At 36.7% G+C, this 25,206-nt stretch overlaps 1 protein-coding gene across 2 annotated transcripts; it reads right to left on the reverse strand.

Moving 5' to 3' along the window:
* Positions 1–15,040: 15,040 nt before the first annotated feature.
* Positions 15,041–24,927, reverse strand: LOC136831324 (translation elongation factor 2-like). Of its 2 annotated transcripts, XM_067091559.1 has the most exons (9): positions 24,806–24,927; positions 22,342–22,553; positions 20,714–20,907; positions 19,793–19,929; positions 18,732–18,925; positions 18,451–18,586; positions 17,280–17,932; positions 16,332–16,431; positions 15,041–15,979 (listed from the first exon to the last, which is right to left on the reverse strand). In XM_067091559.1, the coding sequence occupies exons 1-9, from the start codon at positions 24,806–24,808 to the stop codon at positions 15,068–15,070; spliced, it is 2,541 nt and encodes an 846-aa protein (XP_066947660.1). In that variant the 5' UTR covers positions 24,809–24,927; the 3' UTR covers positions 15,041–15,067. The 2 variants fall into 2 exon arrangements, with proteins under 2 accessions (XP_066947660.1, XP_066947661.1); XM_067091560.1 differs by lacking the exons at positions 20,714–20,907; positions 24,806–24,927 and having other exon boundaries at positions 22,342–22,498.
* Positions 24,928–25,206: the final 279 nt, after the last annotated feature.

Here is a 25,206-nt window from a genome sequence, read left to right on the forward strand (position 1 = left end):
AACCTGGTTTTTACCCAAAAGAACATGGCCTGCTGCAGTGATAGGTCCCAGTGAATAAATATTCAGACTTATGGGGACATTGCAAAGGTGTTTTGGCAGTGCCAAGGATATGAGGTTGCTCCAAGTTATGTTTAAAAGACAAAGAGGAAGACAGGGCCCAGACTTGATAGACTTTGATCCTAAGAGAGGCAAGGCTTTCTTTAGAGGTTGTAGAATAAGCCCAATTGATAACTTTCCAAAGCCAGAAGGAGACAGAATGATTTTGTGTCTTGTATGTAGGAAAAGACAAGGAAGAGGAGTAGTAATTACTTATTTTTGCAGGTATTCATGAAGATGCCACACAGGACACAAGCTTATGCTTTGGGAAGGTAATGCAAGTGCTAGGATAGCATAAAAAAAAGGGAACTTTTGTTGGAAGACAGTCTTGGCCACAAGGATTGTTGTGAAGGTAAGACCAGCCAAGGACCAAGATTGGTGGAGACACATTCCCAGTAAGAGCATGGACTTTATTTACACAGTTAGAGGAGGCTGAGGTGATTAAAAACATTTTTTTAAGGGATATGATGTTGAGGGATGCTTCTGACAAAAGCTTTTAGGGTTAGCCAAGTGGTAAAGCTGCACAATACCAAGGTCAAATCCCAACCCGAAGAGGTTTCACAGGAGCCTGAGAACTAGACGTACTGAATTGATGAAAGAGATTGAAAGACTCCTGCTGTTCCATAAAACAGGATGATGCTGAATAAAGACTGAAGTCAAAGTAGCCCAATATCCTTTGATGGTTGAGAGGAAGTTTCTTAAAAGTCTGTGAACAAAAGACCAAGTCTTGGACTGGATAGAGGCTTTGTAGGATGAGAACCTCCTTACACCAAGCCAAGAACCTTGCCATTATTGCACAGTGGACAACCGATGCAATGACCTCCAAAAATTCATTTCCTTGAGGCTATGATTGATAACCACCACTTGTGAAGATTTAAGGGGAATGCAGGGACTTGACCTGTGACTGCCTAACACTGGGAGCTCGAAGGGAGACTTCCCTCAACCTCCTATACAAAAGGACAGCATGAAACCCAAAGGTTATGAAATTGGTTGATGTTCATGGCTAACTTAGATAAGTGGCCTCTGGTTGACGAAAGATGATTGCTGTAGTTGTGAGGAGCCGCCTTGCCACTGCCCTCAGGAAGAGTTTTGCTGACAAAAAGCCCTGGCCTGCTTTGTACATGTGAATGAGAATGACAAGGCAGCAGTGGCACTCATGTTGATATAGCAGTCTAAGTTGCTGTAGACATTTAACTTTTTACCTAACAACTAAACCAGCTTGTCAAGAAAAAGATCCATCTTACTGGGTGAAGACAAAAGGAACCTAGAGTTGCCATATAGATGGACGTTTTTGTTAACAATGGGAGTTGCATGTATTAAGAGCAACTTGAATATAGTGGAGCTGGAACTTCTGGCTAAGAATGGGTAGCTGGTGTCAAAATCATGTTTGGAACCACAGCCTAAAACCTGAATTTCTTATGAATGTAATCTAAGAACTTGCGTAAGGGAAGTTCAAACATCTGGGGGTTGGAAGGGCCATTGCCAGAACAAAGAGCAAGTGTCAATGGTGCAGGTACACATGGCAGATGCAGGTGTGTCTGAAGTATATCTCAGACCCAGTTAACCCTTACTGGACAGGCTAAAATATACATTAAGAATACCCATAGACCAGGTAAATTTTAAGGTTGGCCAATTTTAAAAAAAATCAATTGAAAGCTGAAGATGTGCAAATGTGCATGATAGAAGAAAAAAAAATTCTAAATAATTTTCTGTACCTTCCATGGGAAGTTGAAAGTGAACTTTTCCTACCCTGTATGGGGCCTCTTCCAAGACACTTGTAAAAATATGCTAATTTTATCAATTTATATACATGCTGTTTTTAATAATTTTTAAGTTTTGTTTTGTAAAATTACTATTATAGCTCACTTATAGTCATAAAAGATAAGTCCTAAAATCATTAATAATTTGTGAATATATTTATGGTAAAATATTTACGAGATGTACCTTGTAGCTAGTTATACATGCTTTTTTAATATTTATTCATACTGTAGTTTGCAAAATCACAGTTATAGCTGACATACTATTGTACAGATAGGAACTAAATCCAACAGCAATCCCTGAGTATATTTATGGGCAAATATATATAAGATGTCCGGGGACGGGGAGATGCAGCACATAACCCACATTAATCTCCCTGTATCCTAGACTGAGGTGTTAGTGTTGCCATAAGAATTTCCATAAGTCATTTATGGCCCATTCAAGTGATGGAAATGTTTTCACACAAAATTCATTCAAATATTATGTTGCAAAATAACAGTACTCATATGATCTGAATTGGGGAGTTACATATGCAGTTATTGGGGATCTAAAGAGCCCATCTGTCCAGTAAGGGTTAAGGTCTCTACAAATGAGATGCACAGTGCCTTGAGAGAGATTTACTTGAGCATGCTTTGTTGGTGGAAAATCCGATCCTGAAGCCAGACCTGAAGGGCTTGGGGAGGGGGATTGTTCTGCTCAGTTTTTGAGACACAACCTACAGCAAGACAGCCTTTAAAGGGGAAGGAGACAAGGAATTGCTGGAGTGTGCTTGTGCCACTCCTGCTTACAAGCAACAACAAAGCTAGTAGAAGGATGATTAGAATGACTTGAGAAGGTCATGCTGGAGAAGGGTGGGAGACCTGCTGCTTGTGGAACTTAATGATTTCTTGTAATGAAAAGACCCTTCAGAATCCATAGAAGAATCAAATGTAGGCTTAGGGGAGAAGAGAGCCTCAGGACAAGGCTTGAGGATGCTTCTAACCATGTCCAACATTGTTGATTTGCAGGGCAAAGGAATGCTAGACAGTTCTGTCTCTGGGCTAGAGGTTAGAGGAACTGAATCAGGAGAGACTGAAAACCCATGAATAGCTAAGGTGGTTAAGGCCATGGGCATCACAGCAGCAACCAAAAAGCACAGGTACCAGTGAAACATCTGAGACCATGGGCACTGATGCAAAGAGGGACGTGAGTGACCCAGGGGAAGTGTGAGGAGCCACCAAGAATCAAGCAGGAATGGATGGACATGGAAAGGCAGACAAGGTGCTCCCATAAGGATGATGTAGGACCAGAGGAACTCATGGACTGAGGAGGAAAAGGGGGAAGCTGTGGGAAGAGCAGAGGTGGGAACTTGGCAGAACTCGAAGGCACTGGATCGGGCCTGTTTGGAGGGAAGGATCAGGTAGGCAGGAAAGCAGGGACTGAAGAAGGTACCCTTACCACATTCAAAGGGTATGCCAAGTAAGTTGGAATGATCAAAAAAACAGCAGATGAAGCCAGTATCTTAAGGATACAAGGAAGTCATCTTGTTCAGTCAAACTCTTGAAGGCAGGTTCATCAATAATCAAAGTAAAACCATTGTTCCTTGGACCAGTCTACACAAACATTGCAAGTCATGGCAGATATGGCACTAGTGTGCTAATGCATAATGAAAATTGGAATATAAATATAAATACCAAAACAATATTATTCTTACAAAAACTCAAATTGTAAGCTAAGCAGAAATGCAAAACCAGAGGTAGAGAGGGGAAAATAGGAAATAAGGAGCCCTGTAAACAAAATTTGAGTAAACAAAGCACCCTGACAATAACACAACACTAACTATCATGTATTGTGAACCGAGGTAACATAAAAAACTTAACAAACAAAAATTTTTCATAAACACAAGAATGACGTCAAGGGAATGAAAAAAAGGTAGTAGGCTACTCAGAGTAATGGGACTTGACAGTACAATGGGTGTCAGTATTGGAACAACAGTGATTTGCAATAAACAGCACAAGCAGAAATGATAATGAAATGGAAATGCACTGAAAATACAAAGTGATAAAGCACATGATAAAACTAATGAGATGCTGTAAGTCCTGGAGGGACTTAACCAGTCAGAAAGTATAAAGTGGTAACTTCCTGTCAAGATGGGGGAGTTGGTGAAGCATGCATTTTTTTTTATCTCTGCTTGGATGTTTTGCATTTTATACTCGTACTTGGATGTTTTCTGCATAGGGAAAGGCCGTTTTATGGTGAATATGTTGTTTTAACAAATAAAAAAATCTAGGCATGTTTATTATCATTGCTCCAGGATTGAAGACCAATTCATTTTATAATAATTTCTGTAACTTCTTGACTGCAGAAAGTCAGTGAATCATAATCTGAAAAAGAACAATGAATTTTTTTAATGTAGCTGTCAGGCTCTATCAAGTACCTTTTACTGTACAATGTAATGCAGTTTTGTTTTCAACCAAATGTAGCTGTCTAAGAGCTGGCCCTTCCTCTACGCCCCTTTGCATCTATGAGTAAAATTCCTTCCCAAATTATGAGGGACAGGGAGGGAGGTAAATAATTACAGAATAATGGTAACCTTTACTGTATAGTGCAATACGTTTGCATATTTTTTATAAATGTAATGCAGAATTTTGTTTTCAACCCCCTGTATACCTGAGAACCACTAGCACATCATTTTTATGCATGATCCTGGAAACACTGAAGCACCATTTGTTGCTTTAAGTTAATCACTTTATATCATTCTGCACCTTCAAGTATTACCATTGTTTTGGTTATTCCTTTTATCGAGAATATGAAATAATCGTGATCTTATGTATTGAAATTGACACAATTAAGATGAGTAGGTATTGTGCAATATCAGTAATGTATTGTGATATAGATTTATTAATTTAGATTTGAACTGGTTAAACCAGATTTATGTGATGTTATTTTCAGCACTACACTGTGTAATGAGTTTGATTGCAGTTAGTACATATAACTGGACCAAGTGCTTACAGTTTGTGGTATTTGTAGACATTAGTGCATTATGTGTTCATTTTCACCAAATTATGTCTTTACAGTATAGGGAATGCAGTATAGTATGCAATATACAGTACAGTACAGTTTATCAGAAAGTAGTAAATTGAGAGGAAAGGCTTTTTTGCATCTGATTTTGAGTTTATTGTAACTGATAATTACCAAAATTTTACAGTAGTAGAGAAGAGTGATTTTAGTATTTATTGTTATCAAATTATTCATAGACACAAGTAGTTTTCAGTAGTGTATAATGTATTTTATAGTTTTACAGTAAAAATATGGGAAATGTGTTTATGGAAGGTTTATTAGTGCTGGCATTTGGCTAATTTCTGTTGCTTTGAGAACTGAAAACTGCATGATTTTGTACACTTCATGTGCATTTGCATTTTCATAAGTACATGGAAATGGATCTCAACTTTAATCAAATGGGGAATTAGAGGCTATCATAGTACAGGTCCCCGGGTTATGGCAGCTCCGACTTATGGCGTTCCGTACTTATGGCGCTTTTTCAAATATATTCATAAAAAAATCGGTTACGGGTTACAGCTGATGTTCCGAAGTTATGGCGCCGTAAGTGCTGTAACTAGGATTTTGAGCAGTGTAGCTGTAGGTGCTGTAACGAGGTGAGATAATTGGTTTATGGTTCACCATAAGGAGGTCCCTCCTATGAGAAGGGAAGAAAACCAGTTTAGGGTTCACTAACTATAAGTAGGAGAGAAAGAGGAGGGAAGAAAACCAGTTTAGGGTTCACTATAAGTAGGGGAGAAAACCAATTTAGGGTTCACTATGAAGAGGGAAGAAAACCAGTTTATTACCAGGGCAAAGCTTAAAAACCTCTCTCTCTGTCATTTTTATTATGATATTCTGAGTTACGACGTTTTCCGACTTATGGCACGCTGTTGGAACGGAACACACACACCCCCCCATAACTCGGTAACTGCCTGTACCGTAGTTGTTTAACAGCATTCTGTATCTTGTGAAACTAGTTGTTGTTTCCTGCAGATCTTTTGTCATTACTTTTGATAGCATTTTCATTCTCTTCTAACTACATATTTCCAATTTTTATCTGCATATGTAATCAGTGGAGGATGACAAAGATTCATAGAATTTCTTTCTTCTGAAGAGTATTATAGGTTCATTTCTTAATTATAGTTTACTGTACCAGGATTTTACTTTGCGTATGTGCTTATTTAGTCATTGATGTGTTACCTGTTATATCGAACATGTGCAGTTCTCATAAGTGTCTTATAAAAGGAATGTATTTGGCAAGTTTCCATACTAGTCTCTATTGTTAGATGTAGCTTGAAAAAAAGTTAGAAAATATATGATTATGTTTTTACTGGAGTTTTCATAACCCTCTAATGCCTGCATTTTTGTCACTCAGCTTATTAAAAGCTGTTCTGCACAGCTTTAGATACCATGTATCCATTGGTATCACAGCACATGTTAGGTGTTACTGAAGGTTAGTATGCCTTTTACTTTTCATTTGTTTCCCATGTCTTCCCACTTGAATGTTCAACTACATCAACTTTTTATTGATTCATTTTTCTTGCACAGTATTTAGGTAAGTCCTATGAGCATAGAAATTGTTGACAGTTCCCAGGTTTTATTAAATTATATAACAATAATTATATCAGCATTAATGGCCCAGTTTTCAGAAGGAAGTTTTTGCTTCATTTCCAGTTGTTGTAAAAGGATTTTTCATTTGTCTTTATATTTAACCTGTGACAGAGATGTATAGGTGGATGAGCGAAGGTTGATGAGTAAAAAGTAGCAAGTGGAGAGCTAGAAGGAAGACCTCCAGACAAACATTAGAAGAAAGTATGATGGCATCAATAATAATCTGGAGAAAAGGCTTATCACATTAGACCATGTTATTACTTATTTCCAATGTTAAAACCAGCCCTCAGAGGTTAAATATTTTTAACTTGAAGGTCAGGTTAAACCACTTTATGTCCAGTGTCAGATATATATGTGTGCATGAAGAGAAATCTTGAAATGAGGGTAGGAAAAGTAAAATGTTATGACAGAATGTAAGCGAAACTAAGGTAAGATTATTCACCCAAAGGCTGGAGATCTTAGAACACAGGGAAGTTTTTTTTTAATAACAACGTTGAAAACTGGTTAGAAGCTAAGTATTATGTCATGAGAGATGAAAAGTGGAGCTAAGTTCAAGAAGCTAGAGAAGATGGGAGCAGACGAAAAGCGAAAGCCAGAAAGCATTACAGCTGGGGCCTAAGAAGGGACTCTGCAAATCACCATTCATGTCATCGACTGTGCGCAATACAAGGAATGGTGCAAATGGTAACCACTTTAGAGTATATGATTTCATGATAAACAAAGGTTGTTAGGATACAAAAATGCAAAACTTAAGATAGATACAGTGGAAATAAATTTTGAGCAATAGTAAAGCAAAAAAGAAAGATGGCTGAATGAAAAATATTTGGGTAAAATAAGTACTACAGTAAGTTCGTGGTTTAAGTTGTACTCAGCCTAAGCCATTTCGTGGTTACATCTCACAATCTCCGATAAATTTATTTTAAAAATTCCTGTTCTGTCATTTGGGCGTAAATTCAAACTTTGCGCAGGAACTAGTTTGCACTCAGAGCGGACGAATAACGTCGTCCCGCGCCGGAATACAGAGAAGACAGTGAAGTCACTCGCTGTACGCCATCTTGAATTGTGTTTCATTCACTCTCTCTCATTTGTATTGCTTTTTTGGGAACTTTTGAATTGCATTACTGTATGGCTCTCAAGCATAAGACAGACTCTTCTGATAGCAGTGCTATGAAGAAAAGAAAAGCCATCGCTGTGGAAATGAAAGTTGATATAATATAACGATCTGAAAAGGGCGAAACACCATCAAACATCAGACACACGCTTGGGTTTAGTTGTATATCTGTGTCAACAATCATCAAAGATAAAAAGTGCATACATGTGAAAGGATCTGCTCCTATGAAATCAACTGCGATTACAAAGCAGTGTAGTGGTCTCGTTATTGAGATGGAACGATTATTAGTTCTTTGGCTGGAAGACCAGCATCAACGGTGTATCGCAGTTAGCCTTACGTTGATTCAGGAGAAGGCTAAAAGATTGTTTGAAACCTTGAAAAGAGAAAAGGGGGAAAGGGAGTGAAAGTGAAGAGTTTGGGGCTAGCAAAAGTTGGTTCATTCTGTGTAAGGCCTGTGCAAATTTCCATAACCTTGAAGTGCAAGGGGAAGCTGCTAGTGGCGATGAGAAAGCAGCATGTAAATTTCCTAGTGCATTGGCTGAGGTAATCAGGGAGGAGGATGGTTACTCTGCTGAACAGGTGTTTAATGTAGATGAGACAGGTTTGTTTTGGAAATGCATGCCTACCCGTACATACATTGCCAAGGAGGAGAAGACAGCAGGCCACAAAGTCAGCGAGGAGAGACTGACTTTGCTTCTTAGGGCTAATGCTGCTTGTGATTTCAAGCTGAAGCCTGTGTTTGTGTGTCTGGGGAAAATCCAAGGCGTTTGGAAGGGGTAACTACTTGTCATATGAAAATCCAACAAGAAGGCATGGGTGACACTTCAGATATTTGAGAACTGGTTCACCAACTATTTGATGACAGAAATGAAGGAGTATCGTTCTGAAAAGTTGCTGTCCTCTAATTTTGTTGCTAGTACTGGACAGTGCCCCTGGTCACCCTGCCCATTTGGATGACTCATCATGATGGCAAGGTGGTTTTCCTTCCACTTAATATCACTTCCCTTTTACGGCCTATGGACCAAGGTGTCATTGCCTCTTTCAAGGCCTACTACCTCAGGACGTTTGCTATAGCTTTCAGGGCAACTGATAAGGACAAGAACTTGACTCTCAAGGACTTTTGGAAATCTTACAACATTCTTGCAGCTATAAGAAACATTTCTTATTCTTGGGATGAAGTTAAGCAGACGAACTTGAATGGTGTGTGGAAAAAATTGTCCCCAATTTGTGTTTGATTTTTGTGCCTTTGAGGAGTTGGTTGAGGCTGTCAACAAGAACGTGTTGAACTGAGCAAGCAGCTTGATTTGGAGGTGGAGGCTGATGATGTCACAGAGCTGCTGGCATCTCATGGAGTAGAATTATCTGATGAGGACCTCATTCAACTAGAAAAGCCCCAAAGCCCAAGAGATTTACAACCAGAGAGTTAGCAGCTGGTTTTGCCCTGATTCCCAGATACACTATGGTTACCAGAGGGGTCATTGATTCCCTGCAGTGTTACATGGAGATTTGGGAGAAGAGAGGGGTATCCTTCCAGCTTAGCCTGCAACACTTTTTTAAGAAGGTAGAGAGGCTTGCAAGCGATTCAGTACCCTCTACCTCACATTCCTCTCCAGACTCAGCTGCCCCAGTATCTCTAGCTCCTTGCTCCACCCGGTAGTGTAGTACAAGCCTGTCTGTATGCAAGCCAACCACAGGAGTAAAGGTAAGGAATTGTTTCTTTTTGTTTACTATACAGTAAATGTATAAGGATAATAATTACCCTTGTACTGTATGTATGTGCTCAGGAATTGTGTTCTTTTTTATTGATTTTTTATTTTTACTGATTCACGTCATTATGTATGCTTAAATTCTGACTTATGGACAAATGGATAAAATTGGGTTACGTAGTTGCCGTTGGAATGGATCTCGGACGTAACCGGAGGACCTACTGTATGCAAAGAAGTGTGATTGAACGTAGAAGAAAAGTCACAATAGTAATTTAGGAATTAAACCTTTCAAAATCTTTTTACTATTGTAAAGAGGAGAGTTACTGAGACTACCAAGACATTTCTATAGTCTTTGATCTTGCCTGAAGAATCTGTCCTTCAGTAAGATAAAAATTGGACCAAGGTAAAATTTAAGATGCTGCTCAAATAGGAAGCCACCAAAAGGATTTGAAGGAAAGTAAGAGAAAGGAGACAATGTGCATAAGGCTGACTGGATAATGGAAAGACCATGTAATCATGTCTACAGTTTATTGTACACTGTACCCACCACAGTATTGTAGGGTGTGGAAAAAAGTCTTCATAGGTACAAAGAGAATGGTGTACTCTACTAATGATGAGTGCAAGGACTGATTGCCGAGGCAGAGTGAAAATACAAAAGGAGAATGAATGATTAACGTACTGTTTGTAATGAGTGCAAATATACAGATTTACTACTGAAGTTAAGTGAAGCAGTAATTTATGTATGGTTTTTAAACCATAAATGGCAGGGTAAAAGAAGTGCTAAAGATAAAAAGGTATGACTCAGTAAATAGTACTAACATCGTCATTATTATTATATAGTTTTTTCCACAAACCCATTACCATACAGTAGCCTAATCCTGCCATCAGTAGCTACAGACACAGTCCAGAAAACTAGGAGGCAGTTTCCTCCTGGTAAGTTATGCATACAGTATACGGGTTCCGAAATCCTCTTATAGAGAACGATATTTGTGTATATTTTACCGAACATACTAGTGAAATTTGGCTCACAGTTTTCCTTATCTATAAACATCAGCGTCATGTGTCATTTCTAATTTCTAATCATAACCATCTTATCTACTTACAGTATATTCCTTTATGAATGTATTTCATTATTATGCTTTCATAAGTTTGTTTGGTTTTGGTGCCTGCTAGGAGAAGTGCCAGAGGGTTTGATGCTTACACCTGAATTCTAATAAAGTTTTCTTGAACAGCCATTTGTATACAGTATATTGTTTATGATTTTGAATATTGTACTATGTAAATATCAATAGCTGTTGAGCTTTCTTTACCATTTCAGATTGGTGTACAGTAGTCATTGTCTTCACAAGGGCACTTAGTTTTGGGTAAAGCATTTTGAGACTTTTCTTCCATTTACCTCATTAACATATCAGTCACATGATTTCAATAAAGGAGAGCATACTGTTGTTTTTGGCATGTCATAAGCTTAGTAATGAACTTCCTACATTTAGTTATTAAGAATAAAGTGATGCTGAGTGCTATTAGGGTTCATTATTAATATATAGGTCATATTAGGATTACTGGAGTCTGGTAGATTATGTAGCTTGTTACCTCTCAGATTTGGTAGATATGTAGCTTGTTACCTTTCAGATTATCTTTACCAAAAAATTGTAGAGTTGATGTAATGGTACTATTATAACACAGCATACCTGTATATCCGTTAGGCTTGCTGGTAAGTTCCATGGCTAATTTTAAAAAGGGCCCTCATTTTTGCTTTATAGTACATAAATTTATCAAAGAACAATGGTTAATGTATAACTGTAGAAGTCATCACAATTATTCATCCTCCGGTAACGATAGTGCTTCATCCTCATCAACAAAATGTTTAATGATAGTGGTTCATCCTCATCAACAAAATGTTTAGAACACCTTGCCCCCCTACCTCCTTGTGGTGCTAACCCATTAAGGGGACATTCTGTTATTTGGTTTTTTAGGGGCATATGGCTATGAAAATTTTTTTTATGTACTAAGGATGGTTTTTTGACCCCTTAGGGTGTTTTCAAACACTGTACAGTAAACCTTCAGTTTTATGGATTTCCATTATCATGGACTCGACATTATCTGACACACCCGGACCGGGTACCAAGGCCCCAAAGATATATATATTTCAGAAAATTTGAAAAAACCTCTCTCTGATGGTTGCAATATTGCGCGGTCTCAGGGAAATGCTGGTAACTCTGGCGACAGTCAGACAGACTAAGGAAGGGTTTTGGGAGGTGGGGGAGGCTGTATGCCATGAGAGAAAAGGGGCAGTAAAGCTGTGTAGGGGAACTCACTTAGAGAAGGGGTTGTTTTGGAAGGTGGGTGGAGCTGGGGCCTGGGGAGCAGTTTCCCTGGCTGGGAGGGGGTAGGAATGGTGTTGGATGGGTGAAGAGGGATAGGTAGACATCTGACTTGCTATAGTTTTTTCTGTTTTACACTATTTTCACTTATATATTTACTGTATTTTCTCATTTTTTATTTTTAAGACCCAAAAGATAAAAACGATCATGTACGTAGAGTACATATGTACACACACACATTCATTGTTATTGTCAATGAACTTGCTAGAGCGTGTTTTGTTTCAAGTTGTTACACTTATGATTTTCATATTTTATGCCATTCTCACTTATATGTATTTTCTAATTTTTTATTTTTACAACCCAAAAGATAAAAAGATCATGTACGTAGGGTACATATGTACACACACTCATTTGTTGCTATTGTCAGTGAACTTGCTAGAGCCTGTTTTGTTTCAAGTTGTTAAACTTATGATTTTATATTCATATTTTATGCTATTCTCACTTATATTTTTACTGTATTTTCTCATTTTTTTACTTTTACAACCAAAAAGATAAACGCAATTGTTCATCTTGAGGTTAAGTTGGGGAATGGAAAGTCTCACTCCCACAGTTTCTTTAATGTTTCTTAACTTTTAACAGTAGCTGGATACATTGTGAAAACAACTTACTCCTAGTTGGATTCCTTCCATAATTGTTCCCTTCTAGAACTGACTCCCTTTTACAAGGGAGAAACATGGCATTTCAAATGGAAAACAAGGAGCTACATTCCTTTCCCCTGTTGGTTCATCGTACATGTCTCAAACAGTGTAATCTAAGCTTACGCAACTGTACACATAGTTGCATTTACACACTTACATACACACACTTAATCATAGACAACCTCAACTTCAAGTGGTTAATTTAACATCTTGGTAAAATGAAAACCAGTTTGTTTTTCCAGTCCACCAATTATGAAGGGTGTTGCCATTAATTTAAATGAAGTGTTTCCATTATATATATATATATATATATATATATATATATATATATATATATATATATATATATATATATATATATATATATATATATATATATATATATATATATATATATATATATATATATATATATATATATATATATATATATATATATATATATATATATATATATATATATATATATATATATATATATATATATATATATGTATCTATCTATCTATCTATATGTATATGTATAGGCAGTCCCAGGGTTACAGCGGGGTTCTGTTCCAGCAGCCTGCCGTAAGTTGGGAGTCGCTGTAAACTGGAACATCATAAGAAAATTCATAAAAATGGGAGAAAGAGAGAGAAACACTTATGTAAGCCTGGGTAGAGGAACAGGTTTGTAAGCTTTGAGCTGGTAATAAACCGGTTTTCTCATCTTATAGGAGGGATCTCCTTATAGTGAACCCTCGCATAGGAGGGACCTCCTTTTAGTGAACCCTCCCGGTGGCTACAGCTCTGTAAACCTGTTTTCTCACCTCGTTATAGCATCAGCAAGTGAGGGCTCCCAATTTTTTATGAATATATTTAAAAAAGTACTGTAAGTACAGAATGCCATAGGTTGAGACAGCCCTAACCCAGTGACTACCTGTATGTGTGTATATATATATACTGTATATATGTGTATATATATATATATATATATATATATATATATATATATATATATATATATATATATATATATATATATATATATATATATACTGTATATATATTTATATATGTGTATATAAATTTCCAACTCACATCAGGATTGAACCCAGGTCTTTCAATTGAAAGATGAAACCACTGCCAACCAAGCTACACAGGTCATAAAAGAAGGTGGAACCTGAGTACCACTGTACCTAAGGCTTTACTTGGGCAGGCTAACTGCCTGCATACCAGTGTGTTTTCCCCAACTTCCCGACTCAGCATTGACAGCATTTCATTCGAATTATCCTTTCACTGAAGTTGCCCTTAAACTAAAGTTAGTGGAATGTATTAGCCTAATTATACAAAAGTTTATTTATATGGAGGTATGATTATATATTAACAGACATGTAAGTTTCACATGTATGTTAATTTATAAATTAAAATATTAATTATCACATTTATCTAGTTAAATATATATAATTAAAACTTAAATTTATAATTTATTGAATTTAGTAGAATTAGGAACATATAAATGGGTATTTTGTCTAATTTGATTAATTAATAATGTATCTGGATGAGAAGATATGTATGTATCCAGATTAAATATATTCCACAGCTAGTAAGTGTAAATATACCCAGGTCAATAAAGGATTTTACTCCTTTTTAGTCAGGGCTATTCCTCGCAGTATCTAGGAAGTAAGGAATAGTCCTCTAATAAAAAGAAGTAAAATATGACTAAATCAGGTTTTTAAAATTAATTTCATTGATTTTAGATAAGTAATTTTGATTTATTATTTAAATAAAATTAAGTATATGATTTATATACTTACTTTAAAATCACTCAAATTATCCCCCAACTTAATTACCTCCATTATCTAATTTTTTCCGTAAATTTTATTTTTACAGACTGTCTGTCAATCATGTTCACTCAGAAGGATAATTCGAATGAAATGCTGTCAGTTGGGTCAAGCTGAGTCAGGAAGTTGGGGAAAACATGCTGGTAACCAGGCAGTTAGCCTGCATAGGTGAAGCCTTAGGTACAGTGGTACTCAGGTTCCAACTTCTTTTATGACTTGTGTGGCTTGGCTGGCAGCAGTCTCGTCTTTCAATTGAAAGACCTGGGTTCAATCCTGACGTGAGTCAGAAATTTATTTCTTTTCCACATGTGATTGTGTGTTGATTATTTATACATACATACATATATATATATACTGTATATATATAATATATATATGTATATACAGTGTATATGTGTATATATATATATATATATATATATATATATATATATATATATATATATATATATATATATATATATATATATATATATATATATATATATATATATATATATATATATATATATATATATATATATATATATATATATATATATATATATATATTGGACAAGTACTTATTTTGGTATATAACATTATACTTACTGAATAATAGATAAAGGGAAGTCAAGAATTGATAACTATATTGTCAAAATTTGAAATATTTTGCAGTGAAAAACACCCCCTAGGTTTAGGAAACTTTATCTGCTTACGGAAAGAAACAATAGTAATGATTCTATAATAATGTTGGTTTTAGACCATGCCAGGACAGAAAAATAATTATGCATCATTTAATAAGTAACCTTATCGGAATCTTGAATATTGCGAAGGCCAAAAGTCAAATCACCCTGTGTAACACCAAAATTACAAGAAATGTTGGAAGTGTTGGAAAGGAAATTGAAACCAAAGATACAAGTCTCATTTTATTGTCTTGTCCCTAACCTCTATCTAAGTAATTATTTAGATTGGGTAGTTCCAGCTTCATTCCTTTTCTTTTTCTTGTGTTCATAACAATATTGAAAGGATGGTTAATATTACAAGCTCCTGATTGCATAGGATTACCTGGTAGTTCCTGCCAATGATCAAAAGTGCACTGGGGAAAGGCTTTGCCACCAGTGGCTCCTCGTAGATCACAGTTGACTCCAAACGATTCATTGACAGGCAAATAGGCTTTGATGTTATGCATCGCAGTGCCAGCAACTGGGCATTCCTCAACTATGACACTTCTTCGCCTTCCAAGCACATTATAAACACTACCAATGACTTCTTCTGGGCACTGAACCTCACAGAGGAATACAGGCTCCTGCAGGCGAGGCTCACCTGTTAAAACACTGGCAAACATGGCACGTCTAGTAGCTAGGATCAATTGGCCACTGCCCCTGTGTGAGGGGTCAGAGTGCAGAACAGCATCCTGGAGGTTAAATCTCACACCACGCATCCTTTCACCACAGAGAACGCCTTCTTTGGTAGCCCACTGGAAACCAGCTATACAGTGGTCTTTAACCAGGTGCAAACCCTGCACTCCCTTTGTAACATCAATCAGAAGGTTTGCTTCATCAGAGTGTGGTCCAAATGTCCATATTTTTTTGGCCTCTGAAGCCTCAAATTCATAGATTTCTTTCAAATAGGATGTTCTGGTCTTGAGGTCCTTTAGGGGGCTCACAGTTCCATTCTCAATGTCTTCTGATAAACCTTTAGGCAGAGGACATGCTGTCATGTAGAGTTTGTTAAGCCTGTTTGCTGACTTCGACAGACAGATCATGGATGACTCCCGGACCACAGTTTCTCTGTAAGACACCAGTGGCTCTGACTTCTTCAAAGGGATACATGCATGATCCTCCTCAAGGTCCTGCAATGAAGTGTGTGTATTTGTAAAAGTGTGAACTTTATTTTTTTATCTTACAATAATAGTTGTAACCTTTATTCGTATCTTGCATTTATAGTAAGAAGTAAAAAAAAAAAATGGTGGATAATATTCCATGACCAGATAGCTCCTTAAACATCAGTACCATAAACATTTCAGTTCAATTGAAGGAGCGAATAAGATTAAGTTAGGTTCATACTAATATGTGTGTAACGACAAAACTTAACAATAAGATATGTTTCATGTACAGTATATGCTTTTAAAGAATTTCTCTGTGGGTAACAAAGGGCTTTAGAAATTTCAAATATTAATTTTCGAAACAATGAAAATGCATTACCTTTAGACAAATATCAAGATGCAGTTCACCAGCTCCTGCAATGATATGTTCACCAGACTCCTCCATGTAACACTGCACCATTGGGTCAGACTTTGACAACCTGTGGTGAAATGTACAGCATCTTAATAGTGCCTGTAAGTATTCATATTATGTTTGTCTTTTTTATTTTCATCATAATTATTATAGTTTAACGAGATCATAGGTATAAAGAGACAGAGGAAATGGATGAAAAGTAAAAGTCATAAAGCCAAGCAGCTGGGGTGCAAGGACTTTGCACAGAACCTTCAGAGTCATTAGCAGTGTGCCACACAAGGCGTACTACAAGTACTGTAATACCTCTTGCAGGGTGTTATCTCCTAATCTCCCAGTGATATGTTATAATATTGTGTGAAGTAATATTTTGCCATTGTATTTTATATATGTGCAGGTATCTGAAAAATTTTTCTCTCTTCTGGTGCTGAGTGACTATGCTTTGTTGGTCTTGCCTTAATTCCATAAACTTTCCATTTGATTTTCAGCTGGAACACTCACACACACACACACACACACACACATATATATATATGTGTGTGTGTGTGTGTATTATATATATATATATATATATATATATATATATATATATATATATATATATATATATATATATATATATATATATATATATATATTTATTTATTTATATTACCTATAATTTTGTTGCCTATTGTTTGCTAGCATTCATGTTTTAAAATAATTTTTGACAATTTGTTGCAAATCTTCAGATGTGTAGGTTTCACTTTTAATGCGTATTTTGTAACAAGATATATCTGTATTTTAGGTGCTGTTACACTTCCTTTAACAAATTATTTTTTGTTTATACTGACTAGATATCACACCGTAAATGAAGAATAGCATAATATTCATTTGTATCTGTACAGATATTTAGTAACATGACTTAGTTTACCTTACCTTTTAAGTCCTTCAACCAATTTTGGCAGGTCAGATGGGTTGCATGGTTCCACTGCCACTCGTACTATGGGTGATACACTAAACTTCATAACTTTCATGTTATGAGCATCCTTGCTCGTGGTGATTGTGCCCGTTTTCACCAAATATTGATCAATTCCCACTAAGCCACATATATTTCCAGCAGGGACAGAATCCACAGATTCTACACAGCGCCCCATCATCAACACTGTTCTTTGGACAGATTTTTCATAGAGATCTTCTTTGGTTCCAGGCACATAATTAGGGCCAAGTATTCTGACCTTCTGGGTCGACTGGACTCTGCCTGAGAAAATCCGGCCGAATGCATAGAATCTTCCTTTGTCGTTGGTTGGCACCATCTTTGACACGTACATCATCAAAGGGCCCTCTGAATCACAGTTCTTGATGGCTGTGCAGCAGATGTCATCAACTGGCCCTTCATATAGTATGTCCGCGCGATACCTCTGAGCTGTAACTGGTGATGGCAAATGGACCGTTATCATGTGGAACAATGTGTCACCGGCAGCTAGCCAGGTTCTCATCACTAGCTTCAGCAAATCTTTCCCCGTGACATCCTTGTTCTTCACTGACAGCTTGATTCCCAAGGTGTCCAAAAGCTTCTGGGTTTCTTCAGCCTGTTAGAACAATACTGAGGATATTAGCAAGGTGTTTTACCATGCAGTATGAGAAGTGTTACTCACTGAAATTCTATCCGTGTTCCCTGATTTCTATGATTTTCTTTGCTCAAGGGGTGATTGCTATCACAAAATGTACATCTCAACAATCTTTTTTGTTACACCAAAATAAGAACTTGATTAAGCTGAAATGAGAACTGGTTCATTCATTTGCATCACTATTTTTAGTGTAGTTAGTATGAAAGCACACTACACTCCAAATACTTTCACACACTATCAGAGAAAGGGATCCTTCACAACTTGGCATATGCAGTAAGATTCTTCTTTTCGGCAGGTAAATTATAAAACACCTGACAGATGTCAGCTGCTATATAATTTTACGAAAAAAACATAGGCCAAGCTGAAAAGGTGCAGTATAAGCTCAACGTCATACAAACTGCCATTCTTTTTAAGGAATTAGTATTATTATTATTTTTTCATAACTAGTATTTGTATTAATAATATAAATACTCACTAACCTGAAAGTTCATGATGGCATTGAAAATCTTGTAAATTGGTTCCAGCACATACAACGTGAATGCTCGTTCGTTATCACTTGTTTTGACTCTTGACCATTTCTTAGTCTTTTTGTTGAAGTAATTCTCTCCCCATAACCTGGAAATTAGTACCGAGCGAATTATGTACAATAAATTTGTCAAGGTATCATGAACGCAGAAGATTCAGCATGAGTAGTTTACAAGCAATAAAATGAAAAATATCTTTTAGTACATTTTAAGTTAATAAAAAACGCTTGACTCACTTCTCCATAAGTTTTTCTTTGGGGACACTGAAGCGGGAAGAGTATATGTCGGCGAATTCCTTGATGGAAAAAGCCCATCCATGGAGCCCTGAGCCAAACCCAACCGAACCTGCGCTTGGGTCAACCAAGATGTCTCCCATCGCTTCTTCGTCGGCATAGGTCGCTATAATCGAATTGATGCTCTCGATTGTTCTCTGCAGGATAGGGTTGACTTAATATACATGACTAGTCGATACAAGCATTGTAATTCTTCACTGTACGTATCTGCATCGTAGCTTTTTACATGTCAATAAAAAAATGTAGTTATGAGCAACCACCACTGCTTCAAGGCATAATTTACTGAGTGACTTCAGTTTTGATGAGTGGTAGCAAAGATCTATGGATCATGGTGGTAGCGTAATGTACAAAGGTTATGGTGATGATGATGACTCTAATAAATTTATGTTCTTTCAACTAATTTTTTAAAAAATGCAGCACAATTTTAAGTTGAATTAGCTTCATTTTATGGCCATTTTACTTTTATTTACTTTTATTGTCAGGTTACTGGGAGCACCGTTTGATGTCTGTCAACGCAGGTTGCACTTGATGACATAAAGATCGAGAATCCCTGATTTCGTTCGACCAGTAGCCCAAAGCTTATTTAACGTTGTTCTCATATTCTTACGGCCAATGGAATTATCAAGGGCTATTTACTAAGTTCATAACATGCAGTGAAATTGTGGCACTTTCCCATAAGCTTGGAAGAAGACTAATAATTATGCTACTTTCGCTTTTAACAATAATATCTTAATAACACTAAAAAAGATACTCTTGCTTGGACTTGTAATTCAAAGGAAAATTCAGAAATTTTCGAAAAAGGAAACATCCTTTAAACAATTAATGCAACTGCTTGTATTATAATGCTCAGACAAGGGCATCTAGTTTTGTGGAAGCTGGGTATTCAAAGACTAGGTATATTGGAATTTTACGAAACAATGTATAAAACACTAATTATAATCATCCACATAGAAATGACACATTCCTCTTAAACAAGAGATTTAAAATTGCAGACTGTTTCTAACCTGAAATGCTTGGTACAGTTCCTCTGGCTCCAGCTGTAGTTCCATCAGAGCTCTGTCCATTTTGTTCATAAAGAGAACTGGCTTAACTCTTTCCTTCAAGGCTTGTCTTAAAACAGTCTCCGTCTGAACACACACCCCTGTTGTGGAAAGAAACTCAATGTGAAACCAAATGGGGATGCCATCGGGTCCATAGATCCATAGATTTTCATGTCTTCAGAAACTTTGGGATCAAGGATTTTATATGGTATTATTCAGATAAGAGAAGCTTTGAAGATGATTTATACGAAAACAAGGCTTTGAAAAGATTATATAAAGCCTTAGTAAGAGAGACACCTACAGAACTATCAAGTTGGAAAAAAATAAAATTCAAAATTTTTGGGGATTATTTGGGGGTGGGTATAACGTAATGAGAACTATTACAGATAGATGAAGTTTTAATTGTTCATTTTCTCCTTGGAGAAGAATTTTATAGTTCTGCGAACATAAAATAATGAATTTTTATATGCAGGTGCAAAGATTACAATGGTTTGTTGCAAGAGGTTACGTATTTGGATGGCGAGGCAAAATTGTTTGTAAGGACCATACCGAAGGCAAAGAAAGTTTAAAGTACAGCAGTCTAATAAGTTTCAAAGCCACTTGACATCAGAATTTTGAGATTCGGTGTCTGATTCATGCGACAGGTGAGTTTATGTTTACATGGTTGTACGCTCCACTTACAGAGCAACAGTGAGCAAGAAGGCTCCAGTGAGAGGCACAGGAAAGATTAGTAGATGTATCATTTGATGATTAGTTTCTCGAGGTCATTGGGTAGTGAAGAAAGGGGGGAGGGAAGATGGCATTTCAAGGATAGGTGGAAGGAGACATAAATAGGAAAAGAATGTTCTTTAGCCTCTTCATCAACATCATCACCATTTCACCAACCCGAAACACAGTCGACAACAACGAGAGCACCGTCCGTTACTCGAAGCGCTGCTGTGACCTCAGACGAGAAGTCCACATGTCCAGGAGAATCAATGAGGTTGATCAAGAATCCATTCTCATCTTTTTCTCTCTGGTCCTCGTTAGTTATGAGGGCAACATCTTCATCACTGTGCTTAAAGTACAGCGAGATAGCTCTGTTGGAACATTAAGAAATTTGTGAGACTGGCGAAAAAGCAGCAACATTGTTTAGGGATTTGATATCTATTAAAAACTAAGAAAATATTTGATCAGTACGTAAGTTTTCTTCAGGTATTTGAGTCCTGTCATGGCACAGAATACAAGTGTATTACGAAAATTTTACCATTAAGGCCAGGAAAGGAAAAACGAGATGTCTACTAAGGGATGGGACATGATAAGTTTGCTCAAGAGTTAATTCATGCATGGCCCTGGGTGACTCGGTCACAATGCCATGTGAGACGGGCTGATCTGTACATGAAAGTTAATATTTTTATGGCTAATATCTAAATTCTGTACCGTTCACAGGGCTGGTAATTTTTGTTGAAAAATCAACCATCTATGGGTCAGCTGATTTATCGCCTTCAAATTTAAAGTATAACTTCAAATTTTATACCATGAAATATTAGCTTGATCTGCATTTGAGAAGTAACTGTGGAGGGTGCTTAAGCAGGTTTGCCACTCTCTATCCCTCTCCAAATGTCTGTTCAGACATTAGAATAACGACATAGGTTTTATAGTTTATAAGGCTCTCATCTATGTTGCAACATTTCCTCATTTCTTAGATTTAACAGTGTTTGACACAAATCCTCCGCTGCTGGCAATGGTAACAATGATTTTAGAACCCAAGAACAACTTGGTAATACCGGCTCTTTATCCAAGCTGAGCTTATAGCACACAAAGACAAGATAAACTGGGTGGGCAAAACTTCAAGCAAAATTCTACCCCGTTTCCGGATAGCTGAAACAAACGAAAAAATATTTTACGAGTCTTTTCCGGGTATAATTCATTTGGCTTTCCCATGCAATTAGCTGTTTTAGTGTTAGCTTGCTTACCAGCTATCAGGCTGTACTTGTCCCCAGTCGACGCCAACGTTCTGTTTCCTCCTACACAACAAATCCAAGACTTCTAGATTTAGCTGACTTTGTGCCAGCACAAGCTCTTGCTCTCGGCCAGCCCGTAATCCTGAACTTAACTAACACTAGAATCCTGCCTGACAGGGCTAATGAATTTGCAAATGTCTTACATATTAATTTCATGAATTTAGGGGTTGAAAGTAGTTTGAATCTTTATCATTGCGTTGAAATTTTGTAATCATATCAAGAACTCATAATATCTGTTGGGCCACCTTTCCCACATTCACTCATTACATGGTTCTGTGAGTTTTTTTTTTCTTTTCCATCTTGCATGAGATTTTGGGTTCTTTTTCTGATCACTATTTCTCTGATTCTTACAATCTACCATCCTAAAACAGGTGAATCTACTATTTTGTCCTTTTAGGGATGAACCCGTTTTTCTTACTATTTGCGTTTGCATCAGGAGTGATCGAGATAAAATCATAGGGGTTTGCAGCACATTGGCTGTTGCAGGAAAAGAATGTTAAAAACACTTACGTTGACTTGATTGTGATGCATCTGTCACTTTCGTCTTTTCGGTTGTCCATGTACCTCTCCCCAGATCGGGATTCTGCGATGATGCCAGCCTTCGTGATGAGGGTGTCCGTCAAGGAGGACTTTCCGTGGTCAACGTGCGCTATTACAGAGATGTTACGGATGTTCCTCTTCTTTTCCATCAGTTGCTGGATCTCCTGGACCGTGAAATTCACCTGGTTGTTTGGTCAAGGAAAGGAAAGAAATTATGTTGACGAGGTCTGTCTGCTTCTAAAGAGAGAGAGAGTTTTGTAGGAAACTGGAACCAGGAACTGATGAAAGTTTTAAAAATTGAGCTATGGTATGTTCTGAAAACTGATTATTGTAGAGAAATATTATGAAATTTAGCAGAAAACCCAAAATGGAAAGGCCAGGATGAAGATAATAGAGAAAATACAGTAATAACGGCAAATGGATATAGTGAGGATGATAGAGTGGTGTACTTTTATGAGGTACAAAAAAAAACCCAGTGATCTAGGGATTAGGTGATCTTCAGATGTGATCTTTATAACCTTTAGTATCACTGGTTATAAATTAGGTGAAATGGCCGCAGTAGTATTTCAAGTGATAACATACAGGAGAACATGCCGTGAGGACAAAATAAATAAAAAAGGAATACATAAGTTCTAAAATCTGAAGGCCCTGTAACGAATAACTACTGTACAGGTTAAGTTCTAAAATCTGAAGGCCCTGTAATGAATAACTACTGTACAGGTTAAGTTCTAAAATCTGAAGGCCCTGTAACGAATAACTACTGTACAGGTGAATGTCATTACGTTGAGTAACGTGGAATTTCCATAGAATGTAAACAGCAGGTGAAAGATGGGTACGTACTTTAGAATTTTTCGACAAGAAGAGAAGGAATAAACATTTCATTTAATGAAACAGGAACAGACCCCGAAAATCGTAATAGCGAAGTCTTAGATGATGACGAAGGAGAGGATATCAGAATAGATAAAATACCTTTTAGCGGCAAAAGTTGAAGATGACTTAAAAAAAGTTTTCTGCGCTGAAATCTGAAACCAAAAGGCTGTAACATAGCATCATAAAATACTCACCATTGATGAGATGAAAGACAGGAATACAGATGTCAAGAAAAGTTATACTCACTCAGTAATCGCTGGAGTGCCAATGGCAGATATCATGTAATATAAAGCTTCAAATGCCAGAGATTTTGACATACTTAAGAAGGACAAATGTACCGGAGAACTTGTATGCAAGAAGTGCCGGGAAGACCAAAGGTAAAGAAAATAAATAAAGAAATTTAACTCGGATAAGACAAAGGGTATGCTCTGTCAAGGTCCACACTACAGCAAAACATGTCATAAACATACTTAGGCAATTTATCATATACATATCACAAAAAGTTTGAAAAAAGGTCACGGTGTAAGTGAAGAACGAATCATCTTAGGTCAGCTTTGAATAATCGTGAGAAGCACTGGTCAGAACCATTAACAATAATAAGTCGTTAGCTTACATTCAACTTGTTTATGACACGTTAGCTATAAATGAATATAAGAGCATGGTCACATAAATTAATTAAAATATAAAAAATGTGAAAATTTCCCTTTAATTAAAAGAATCAGAAACCTAGAAAACAATTAAGAAAAACTGAAGAAACATATGTTAAAAACAGTTATGACATAGGAGAACATTATTCCTTATCCATATCTTTGGTTTTTATAGGGGCACTTATAGTTTTATTTGTTACTTGATTAAAAGGTAGCACTGTATTTCATACGTGTTCTCCCAGGTCACTTGTATTTTTATTCTTGTTTCTGCGTTGTACTTGTGGCATGATTTATGTTCTGTTATGGGTGAACCTTTGCAAAGTATATACTTTGTTTCACTTGAATTAGCTTTTTATTTTTTTCAACTGTGGTCACTCCGAAAACAGAGATGAGGAAATGGGGGACAGACCCAGTAATTTTTCTGTACTATTTGCAAGCATCCACCTTTTCCCACAAACTAGCGTTACTTTTCCCGCTTCTCAGAAAGTTGAAAGTAAATGTCAGAAAATGGCATAATAAATAGGCTATTAGCGTGGCATGAGAAAAAATAGACGATCCACACATGTATTGGAAGTACGGCATTTGCGCCAGATAATGACAGGATAAAAGAAACATGTAAATCACAGAAAAAGTACAGCAAAAATAGTAGCAAAATCTGCAAAAAGTTTGGATGACAAAAGTTTTTGAAAAGCCAAATTGAGATGTATAAAATGACTGTTGACCAGATTTATTTATGAACGATGATGCACGACATTCAATACAAGTAACAAAATATAAGCTGGCACAATAAATGTTTACTAGTGTTGTATATGCGGAGAATTTGTAGAAAAATAAAGTCTAGTAACTAAACAGTAAGACACACTAAACACTAATTTGCGGCAGTTTTCGTTCACTAATCACTCGCTTTATTCACTCACCATTTTAGAAGTTGTGCAATCGCTCAGGTGTCTAAGAAAATTGATGTAGCTTAGCTATCGTCCGTCGGTTTACGACTCAGAATACCGACTTTGGGCTAGAGGTTTAAATAGCTCATGGGGGTTGCACAATGTCGTGAAATTTTTATTTAAGATTTTAAGGTCAAACCCTAACTACTAAATATATCGATGTTAGTGAAGTGCAAACAGTTTTCCTTCAGTCATAAGGGAACAATTCAATATTCTGTAAGAAATTCCATTGCGCAATACACTGCGCATAATTTAATGCACGTGAGGTAACTAACGATATTGCCCAATATTGGAACTACCAACGATGCAGTGACCATCAAAACCTCTTCTTACTGACAATTTCACCTCCATTATATATGGAGTTCAATAAAATA

The sequence above is a fragment of the Macrobrachium rosenbergii genome, chromosome 48, assembly GCF_040412425.1.
Source record: "Macrobrachium rosenbergii isolate ZJJX-2024 chromosome 48, ASM4041242v1, whole genome shotgun sequence".
Classification (NCBI taxonomy): domain Eukaryota; kingdom Metazoa; phylum Arthropoda; class Malacostraca; order Decapoda; family Palaemonidae; genus Macrobrachium; species Macrobrachium rosenbergii.